Source organism: Sphaeroforma arctica (genome assembly GCF_001186125.1).
Source record: "Sphaeroforma arctica JP610 unplaced genomic scaffold supercont1.29, whole genome shotgun sequence".
NCBI lineage: Eukaryota > Ichthyosporea > Ichthyophonida > Sphaeroforma > Sphaeroforma arctica.
The window spans coordinates 174,675-185,751 of record NW_014040529.1 but is presented as its reverse complement, the minus strand read 5'-3'; the positions used below and the strand labels follow the sequence as shown (position 1 = coordinate 185,751).

Here is an 11,077-nt window from a genome sequence, read left to right as displayed (position 1 = left end):
TAATATCCTACATCTACTAATGTCTCAAATAGGTCCAAGTAGATGAGCCATACCAAATACTCAGGCAATTGGAGCCATCAAAGTGCATTTAGAACACTTTGGAAATATTGGAAAAAGAGCTTGTATTAAATTATTTAAAATACAAATAAAAACCAATGTATTATCTCAATTGATCTTGATATTTTAGACTGACCGGAGGCCGTATTTCTACAATTCCAATGCCACTAGTTTCAGCAGCAGGAAATCGATATATATATATTGCACGTCTTGAATATAGCAACGGGGTACTCGATATTAAGAGCAACGGCCACAAAGTCAGCAGAAGTGGTGACATCGAAACTTATGGAGGTGTTTGTGGAACATGGTTTTCCCAGGAAAATTCAATCAGACGAGGGAGGCGAGTTTTCGAACAAGATTGTTAAACTAATAACTCAAGAAGTTGGAGTGATGCATGCAAAGTCGCCACCATATCGTCATCAGGTTCTGGGAGCAGCGGATACCACTTATTATGCTGTGCCAGAACCTCCAAATATCTCGGCGACACAAGACAGCACCATTCAGTGCTTACTTCGGTCGCCGTCATGTTCCGTTTGCTGACTTCACGGATGACCTTCCGGGGAATCAGCCGGTCACCAATGAGGCTTGGGCACACCGGCTGGATCGTTTGCACGACACTATCTTGCCGACGCTTTACAAGGTCACGCAGAAATACGCAGACACACTATCCAAGCCGTTTGACCGCCTCCATGCTTACGATTTTATCGCCTTTCAACCAGGGGATGTGGTAATGGTACGGTCCAAAGGTCGCACAACCAAAGCAAAGCGACCAATGTTTGGACCATACGTTGTCAAAGCCAGACAGGGACATGGATATGAACTGACACACAAGGATGGTTCACTTCCAGATACTTTCAAAGGTAAACCAGTTAGAGTGGAACTTTTGCGATTAGTCCATAGAGCCACCGAAAAACCTTTAGAAGATCATATATGGCAGGATAGTTCCTCGTTCCGTTACATCATTTGACATAGACAGAATGATTCCACAGGAAATACAAAATACTTGGTTCGCTGGCGGGAAGGTGATCCAACTTGGGAGTCAGCCGAAGCTTTTGACGATCCGAATGATATCCTTGTATATCACAAAGCCGAGCAAACTCGCCAGAAGAAGAAAGCGGCACAACACCAATAATTCCAACGTTACGTTGATCAATACTAGATGTCTACCATCTACTTCCGGATCGGAGTTTGTCTCTCCTCGTGAGATTTCACCACGATGTAGAGGCGAACGACGATTCCACAACTTGAGCTTATGGGGGGTGGGGGGGGTGAAAACATACCAGCGGATACCCTAGCTTGTTGGGGGGTGAAAATATACCAGCACAGCCGGGATGGTTCAAAAGACCAGTTTCCAAGGCACGAACTTACTCAGCTGAAGGATTTTCACTAGTTTATATATATATATTTTGTTTAATTTACACTTCTAGTTTTTTGTTGTTTAATTTTCAATAGTTTAAGAGGTGATTTATTTTTGAAGCTCTTCAATCACTGGTGACGTTTGAGCTTGAGGGGAGTGTAGTAAAAGTCCCCTTAACCCACTATCAGTGTGGAGTTAGAATTAGTTTATAATTAATTCACACGAGGTGAATTATTTGTAGACCACGTAGACATTCAAATATAAGAATAAAAACACCGCACTGAGCCTCAGGGAGACTTAGTAGGTTTTAGTATCGTATTTTGGTGTGTTTACTACATCTTCCCTTGTTAGCTGTAGTACATCAAAACAGACAAATGATAACAAATTTGTATGCACGACGTGAAACATGCCTGGATAGTCCTCAAGCCTTCGCACTGTCATAGTATCGTGCAGTATTCCGCCATCTTCTTCGTCTAAATCCATGTCGGCTGAACTTGGAAGTGTCGTAGTAGACTTATTGGCTTGGTTTTTGTTAGTAAGATATATTCGAACTGAAGTATCTTTCTTAGCTATGACTTGACTCACGGTTCTGGTGAAAACGAGTTGACGACTTCTAAACCAGTCACTGGATCGTTGTTCAACTGTGATCGGCGTCATATGTTCGCGAAGTGCGCTCTCAAATGCTACTGTCGCAGGAGGTCTTGCAATTCCAAGCTCGCTCGGTTAGAATAATATGAGATCTATAACTTTTTTCTTTGGACGCGGTCGTTTCACAAGAACGTACGTTGGTTTAAGATAATTCACTAATGGATCTTAAGTCTTAAGACATCACACGGTGTCTTATGGTTTTCCTTTTTGCGTGGCATTTGCCTTAACCCCAAATGCTATCAGATTAATTTCACGTTCCTCCTCTTCATTAGTAGGTGTCTTCAATTTACAGCTCGCGGATACTATAGGGATAATATTATTTATTTCAAAAATGGCAAGTATGTATGATACAATGTATGAACATATGGTATGGCTATCATAGTCGCTGTAGTGGTTCAGGAAAGATTGATGGGAAGAAGTGGTCAGTAAATTCCCGTTCGAAGCTTGGGCCAAGTGAGTCGACAATGGAAGATATGTGCTGAGTCAATTCGGGCCGGTGTTGACAAAATACTGATACTATCGAATGTTCCATATATTCGCTTGCTGACCTACTAAGTAGAGTACCCACCTCTGTGGTACAGATCGGGTCTGCGTCGTGTAGTGCCGCGGAATGGGTTAGTGCAGAGTACGAAATACCGAGAAGGACCAGGTTATCCGTCATAATCCGGTCGAGAAGCGAGGATGGGGGTAAGCCAATGCCGCACCAGACCACGGATGAATTCGGTATGTGTTGGCTAGCCTGGATCGGAAGTATCATAGTCGGAACCAACAAGCGCGATGATTTGGTTTGAACCGATGTTTGGAATTAGTATTTCAACAGCGTGATTAGCCGGGGTATGGGGAACATCTGTTGGTGTGTGTCACCCATACCTGGTAAATCCGGCAAATGGAATTGCACGGGGTATTTGAAGGCCGCATCTGCACTTTATCCGATCCACGGAAACTTATTGTACACAGTACTATGTATGATTATGATACCATTCATTCCTTTCTCTACAATCTCTGTCCAAAGAGTTGCATCTCCGTATCCGCGGTCTGCACACATCTGCGCTCCCCCAACTGTTTGACGATGAGTGTAAGCATATTGCAATCTTGAAAATGAATCTTTCACCGCATACGTCTGCATATAGTCACGCTCATGAAACCTCACTAGCAGAACAGCGAAGAAATTTGCACATGCGACTGCGTCCGATTTGAAGCCCCATGGCTTTTTCTTCCTTGCTTTAGACTTTTTCGGAATGTCTTTAGCACGCGAGCCCACTTGTTCATCATCAAGAGTGTGTGTTCCGTTCTCAGTCATGAATAATCTGACACACTTCGCGAAAGCATCAGCTTCGAACTCCCTGACATTCTGTACCGTGTCCCATCTTGTTGGATGATCGACCGGGTTGAATCTAATCACATAATTCATAATTTACTTGTATCTATCAATAGAGAGGACCGCTTCTGTTGCATTTCAAACTCTTTCGCCAACATCTTAATTATCCGAATGCACGACTCCTTTGTTAAAGCAAGCAAGCCGAATCCAATGTGCATAGATATGAACGACTTCAGTTCCCACTCCTCGACAGACGCCAATTTCAAAGGGTCCGACACATATAGATATGTAATAGCCCCTCCACATTAGACTCTATGTTGTAAACGTACTCTTAAGCAGTACGTAAATTATAAACGTACTCTTAATAGTGCGACGAACTTAAGTCTCCTAAATGATTTTTAACGGTTTTTTAATTAATTAATACCTTTTCCATTTTACATATCAGATATTTGGACAAGGCCACGGCTTTGAGTCATTGGAGTAACTTAGGTAAGATGCCCTCAATAAGTGTAAGGTATAAACTAGCACCATTCACTCTACCATTCACATCAGTTTCGAGTGCCATCGCATCGATACGTTCCTTGATAGTGCTCGCATGTGCTTTTGTGCGCTGACCGACGTGTATATCTACAAAAGCATTCTCGTATATGAGGCGTACTGCTGGTATTGTATCGACCTTTCACAATTTTAAGTCATCGGCATACATTCCCTGTTGCTTCTGTTGCCTGACTGTTCTCTCTTTTGCTACCGGAATAGAGAGACCCTTCCCTCTGGGCGCAGACTTCGTGCCAGCTTTTTTTGTCGGTGCCTTTTTAGTTGCAGGCACTTTCTTAGTAGTAGATGACTTATTATTAGCTGTCTTCTTGGCCGTATTGACTGCAGTAGCAATCGATGGCATCTCTCGTGCTGAAGATACATCAGAAAGCTCAATCATACTCCCTAGGCTCTCATGTGGAGAACATCGTAGACACATTCGCCCCACACCGTACCCTTCACTACCATCGTCTCAGGCAGACGAGCACGCGTCGAACAGATGCACGGATAAGCCACACTGGTTGCACTTATGGCTTATACTAATAGCAGCACCACAGCTATTACATTTGGTACACTTGTCACATTCACAAGTGTCGTAACGCATATTAGCAAACTCGTAGTGCACTCAACCATTGCAGACCACACACACATGTTTGCTCGTACAAGATATATTGCACACGCAACAAAACACAGAGAACCCGTTCGACCATTGCAGCCCCCGATATTGTATTGTTGAGTTACTTAGCTTGATTAAATTTATAATTACATGCATTACGTTATGTATTTATAGAGTACACAAACGCAGAGCATGCGATCAGATATACTTATAATTCAATTACATTTATTTATGAAAGATACACACGTATGCACAAAGTACATTTCTCACGATTATATATATACACTTTTAGTAAATACAATATAATAACTATATAATAACTATATAACATAAAATAAAATTGACATTGCATGCGATTCAATGCATGCGATCATTGAAAGATATATACATTTACACATTGATGAAACATACACAAACATTCCTTAACGCTACACCACAATAACAACAATCTCACCTTGATCTCCTAGCTCTGCGGGTGCATGATTCATGTTGTTTCTATCGTCCTCCATTGATTGTATAACTCCTTCGTTCAGTTCTCTACTTTCCATTTGCGCGTTAGTGAATCCACCTGTCCACATCGTGTTAGTGGGCGGAGGACGCGAGAGTCCACCGCCACATCCTCCTCTACTACTACTCATTGATTTGCTTTGGATGCGTCTCTAAGTGATTACAAGTTATCCTTAAAAAGCTACACTTCTTGGTATAATTAAAAGTATATACATAACTGCAGGTTGGAGGAGCGCTATTGCTGCTGTATGGTGCCATATGCGAAGTAAAACATGTGTCACTTGGCTACTAGACCCAAAATTGCCCAAGGAAACGGTTGCGGGGTAAATCAGGGCCATCCGAAAACGGGTTCATATCGAAAATTGTACTGTTGTAACCGACTATCCGTTTTGTCTTCCAACGAAAGACAAAACGGAAATTTCAAAAAGAAAAAATAAATATTTAGGGCCAGAAATTTGGTTTGTCTTCCATTGGAAGACTTATTCATAAGTGGTGATATAGGGTCAGACGGCCAGTAAGTAAATACAAAAAACTTTCCATGAACAGTGTGAAATAGAAAAATAGAAGACACGGGTACTTTTACAAAATATCACAACTATTTAGTACATATGTGGCATGTGCAAGATTTTGTCAAAACGACTATTGTCGAGTTTTTGTTTCAAAAAAAAATCATATATTTTAAACAAAAACTGGGCCCCCTTGTGTGTAATAAATATAACTTTACCGTAGAGAAGGCTGATTTTATGAAATTGTATGTTCGATTCTGCAAAAAAAAAAAAGGCAAATGTTAAAAATTTAAAAAGACCGTGACTCCTTCGCCTCGATAAAAAAAATAACAAAACAAGAAAAACTTCCTTGTTTTTTTAAATTATTTCAAAATTGAAACCAAAAAAAAGTACAGTAAGCTACGAAGACTGAAGTATGAACAGTTGAACACTCGATACTTTTTGGAGATTTGTTAAGACTGCGACCACTAAGACTGCGACCGGGTCTTGCGACCACTATGCCTGCGACTCTCGACTGCGACCATTAAGTCTGACGCTGTCGCCTGCGACCTGACGCTGTGAAGCATATGCCTGCCATTAATATATTGACAACATGTTTGCTTTCAATATTTACTCCTGTCTTTAACGCGCCAATTATAAGCCAATTATGTGGCTTACACGAGTACACTTGGCTTTAATAAAAACAACGTAATCTATAAATAAATAAATAAAAACAACTTGCAGTGCCATTTTATTAATAAAAACATCGTAGAAAATATAGATAAATAAAACCATGCTGTAATATAATAGTTTTAAAAATAAAACCATGACGCGAGTTAAAAAACGATTATTGCTGATATATAGGTGTTTATGCGGCTTTATGCCAGCCATACATTTGAAGTTGGGAGATTGTCGCTGAGACACTGACAAGTCTGACATACGCATACAAAAAGCAAAACAAATAAATAAAATCCTTGTAACTGACGACCCCATTTCAATTTTATTACTATATCTATGACTGAAAAGGAAAGCATGTCATATACCCAACACACGGTCAAGGAAAGCTACACAAAATAACAACATTACAACTTTTAGATCCCAAATTAGGTTGTATCGTCGGATCGTGTCATTATTTGTATAATTTGACAGTAATTAATTATGATAGTGAGTGTATATTGTTTGGAAATCTTGAAGTGCCTACTGATATCATCTCTTATTTATCTCAAAGAGATATTAGCTACCCTATTACGGTATAAGTGTGCACGATGGACTCTACAAGCAAAATTTCCACTCCAGTGGCTGACGAGAATCGCAATCCAGACGCGGCAGGGGAAAGGCAAGGACAAGGTCGAGGAGCTCCAGCCCCAGCACGAGAAGCACAACCCCAGCCTAAGCAGCCCACGCCCCGAGACAATTCTACCATAAGTATGCGAACGATATCAATGATGGAACGCGACTTTTTCTCCCCGACGGCATGTATAAGTTACGAAATGTTCGTGCCGATGGAAACTGCTTCTTTCGTTCAGTCTGCGATAGCCCCATTTTTCCGAGAAGAGTTAGATATAACAGACCACCGAATTCTACGTGCCAATATTGCAAGTTGCAACGCACAGTTGTTCTTGGATTATATACAACACTATGAGTTTTATGAGACTCTAAATTGGAAGCTGAGTTTAAAGCGATGGAGGGAGCCTAGTTTATGTGGCTATTGTATGCGTCTTACTATTGCGACTATTGCATGCAACTTATATACGCGACTATTGCATGCGTATTTTTTTTGTTACTATTGCATGCTTCTTATTTATGCAACTATTGCATGCGTATTATTTTTTGTTACTATTGCATGCTTCTTATTTATGCAACTATTGCATGCGTATTATTTTTTGTTACTATTGCATGCTTCTTATTTATGCAACTATTGCATGCGTCATATTTATACGACTATTGCATGCGTTTTATCCATGCTACTATTGCATGCGGCTTACCTTTTTTGTTACTATTGCATGCTTCTTAATTATACGACTATTGCATGCGTCATATTTATGCGACTATTGCATGCGACTTATCCATGCTACTATTGCATGAGTAATTTTTTTGTTACTATTGCATGTTTCTTATTTATGCGACCATTGCATGCGTCTTAATTTTTATTTTTATTTTGCGAATATCGCATGCGTCGTATTAAAGCGACTATTGCATACGTCTTATTCATGCTACTATTGCATGCGTCCTATTTTTAGTGACTATTGCATGCGTCTTATTTTGCGCGACTTTTGCATGCGTCTTATTTATGCGACTATTGTATGCGTCTTATTTATGCGACTATTGTATGCGTCGTATTTTTGCGACTATTGCATGCGTCTGATATATACGACTATTGCACGCGTCTTATTTATACGACTATTGTATGCGTCTTATTTTTGCGACTATTGCATGCGTCTTATTTATGCGACTATTACATGCGTCTTATTTGCGCGACTATTGCATGTGTCTTATTTATATTTTTGTGAATATTGCATGCGTCGTGTTTATGTGACTGTTGTACGCGTCTTTTTTATGCGACTACTATATGCGTCTTATTTTTGCGACTAATGCATGCGTCATATTTATGCGACTATTGCACGGTATGCGTCTTATTTTTGCGACTATTGCATGCGTCCTATTTACGCGACTGGTACTCCTGTCGTACACAAGCACTTGCCACCATGGAATCTGAGACACAGTCAAAAGAAGAGTGGAACGACGTCTGAAAGCTGTACACAAAACCACGGGCTGGCGTACACCCGACCATGTAGCTCTCCGCCAACGCAGTGACGACTTCAGGAAGAACTCAACAAAACGTTGGCCCAACAAGGAGATCGCGGCAATGGCCCGGCGCCAATACTACTACCAACTGGTTATGGGTAAACCGCCAACATCAAACCGAGACACAACCAGACACGACAGCTTCAATTGCTGCTTTGAGTCTACGCCAATGCACGCGTCTTATTTATGCGACTATTGCATGCGTCCTATTTATGCGACTATTCCACGCGTCTTATATATGCGACTATTGCATGCGTCTTATTTATTGTGATTATTGCTTGCGACTTATTTTTTGTGACTGTTGCATGTGTCCTTTTTTGCGACTATTTTTTTATTGTGAAAGACGCGTAGCATCCAACTTCTGTCTCCATTCATCCATCTTGGCCTCCTGTAGCTCGCGCGAGTGTGCAAATCTGAAAGCCAATTTGATTCCCGCTAATTTCTGCACAGCACGCTTTAGCTGCATTCGATCCGCTTGCTCGTTGAACACAATTTCATCCTCCTTCGAAAAAAACCAGACGTGGCATGACCTTGAGCTTGAGCCATCTTTTTCCACAGCCGAAAACTGCAATTTTCACGTAGGGAGTCTGGGGATCCCACAGTCCCACAGTCCCACATCCACGAAAAATGTGGCGCCAGGCCGAATCCCCAATTGAGACGTTCGTTCCCAACGACTCCTTACCCAATGACCAATGGAAATTCGACATACAAAAATCTATCACAAATCTCTCTGCCCAGGTCAGTACTCTACAGGCCAATTTCAATCAAATTTTGGGACCGGCTCTAACAACCCCGAAGACCAATGGAAATCAACCATACATCAAATGCTCACTAACCTCTGTGCAAAAACAACCAACCTTGAATCCGAACTCCGGGACCTTAAATCCCAAACCCGTGCACCTATAGATGGAGCCCGCCTGTTCCGCCTGCAAAAAGACCACAGTCACAGGCGCCCAATAGCAGCAGTGAGCCTCCCAGCTACCGCTCAAAAGTGGACAAACCTGCAAAACCGAGCCCTAAAAAACGCCCGACCCCACCAGCTTTGCAGTCCCAATCGCAGCCGCCAGTACCCGAACACTTTTTGACGAAAGTGGTGGGCCGCCCGATGCCGGACAAAACTCTTCATGAAATTGATGACATAACTCCGGTATGGCTCTTCTTCCAAGCAATTTTCTATAACGGCAAGCCCCCATCCCAATCAGTATTTGAAAAATACTGGCATGCCCAGCCAGTCCTCAATCGCCACCACTTTCTCTGGTAACTTCCGTCTAAATCGGTATCTCAACCAAATCGCTGCGGAAGCTCCACCAGTTTCATCCGCCTTTGTGTTTCTAGCGACTCTGTCGCCCAGGTGAAACGACATGCAGCACTTACGTGGAAATGGCAGCTTGATAAAAACATCGATCCCCGCTCCCAACAACATCCCGACGCTACGAAAGCAGCTTTAATTCACTATCTCCGCACCAAGCGCAAGGCCCGCTGCACACATGAAAGAGCGCCAAAAATTCTTGCCCGCAGCATGGATGCACTACTGAGCCCACTTGTCAATTCTACTAATGCAGACATCCTCTAATCTACCGCGGACCGTCTACAGAAGGCTTACCAAGCAAAGGATGATGTAAACCTTTTCTCACTTAACCCGCAAATCCCGGCAAACGCTAAAGAATCAGCGCGTGCGGAACCCGGACAACTTCATATACCAACGGTCTCCCCGACACAATCATCCGACACGATGGATAGCAATACGCAGCCTCAGCTTTCCACGACAGACTCTTCGACGACAAGCAATGATATAGAAATGGCTGACATCGTCAAAGTGGAGAGCCCAGTAGTATTGACCGATGACGCTATTCAACCCACAAAGACTCAAAATGGACAACGCAGCACATACAGATAAGTGTTTGAACGTCATATCGATTTTAAGTCAGGTTGATATTATGTGTGTGGTTGAAACCTGGCATAACACCACATTTCTTAATCATATACGCTCGAACACACGCTATCATATACTACATCACACTACACGGCATAAAATCTTACACCCTTCACACTATGGTATTGGTATCTTTTCCAAACACCACCCATCAAGTTTTCAACTTGTACACTCTTCACCGTACGCGGTGTTCTTTGTGTGCTTTGGCGTTCATATGGCCGTGTTCTACTTTCCACTCAAATCGCTTACTGAAGAAGACGTCAGGCGATACATAAATCCCCCCGAAATTGGCGGTTTCCAACCAGATGTCGTGTGGGGAGATTTCAACTTCAAAGCCCGGAAGTATGGCCACGTATCTACAAATCACGGACTACGTATGAAACGATTGAGACTACTCTGCGTAATACGTGGCACTTGGACTACCTCTATGCTGGCGGCTCAACTGGTACTGAACATGCGTATCATCGACCTATCACCCCCGCCTCCCTCCAAACTTATAGGGCACGAATCAAATACATCGCCCCCAACAAATGCCAGCAATGCCGCCGCCTCCGGATCAACGCCTTCCCTCCCATGGATATAACCGATATCGCCATCGACTGTATCACCTACGCAACAAATTCCGCGCGCGACTATTCCAAGCCGAAATCCGGGCGCATCAGAACCTACTACGGTGATATCTCACTTTACATGGACCAGCAGAAGGGCTGCTACGAATCCTCGACCGCATCTGGCGCTATGCCACTAACCCACAAATCTTTGGAGGGTTCTATTATGACTTATCCAGACCTTGGGTTCAGCGGCTGCCAAACCACTT

At 42.5% G+C, this 11,077-nt stretch overlaps 2 protein-coding genes across 2 annotated transcripts; both read right to left on the bottom strand.

Annotated features, from left to right (window-relative positions):
* Positions 1 to 3,055: 3,055 nt before the first annotated feature.
* Positions 3,056 to 3,473, bottom strand: SARC_00850 (hypothetical protein; the record flags this gene model as incomplete). Its single annotated transcript, XM_014305467.1, has 2 exons — positions 3,056 to 3,121; positions 3,213 to 3,473. 2 exons carry the CDS (start codon positions 3,471 to 3,473, stop codon positions 3,056 to 3,058), a joined length of 327 nt encoding a protein of 108 aa, XP_014160942.1.
* Positions 3,474 to 4,059: 586 nt separating this feature from the next.
* Positions 4,060 to 5,168, bottom strand: SARC_00849 (hypothetical protein; the record flags this gene model as incomplete). Its single annotated transcript, XM_014305466.1, has 2 exons — positions 4,060 to 4,286; positions 4,985 to 5,168. 2 exons carry the CDS (start codon positions 5,166 to 5,168, stop codon positions 4,060 to 4,062), a joined length of 411 nt encoding a protein of 136 aa, XP_014160941.1.
* Positions 5,169 to 11,077: the final 5,909 nt, after the last annotated feature.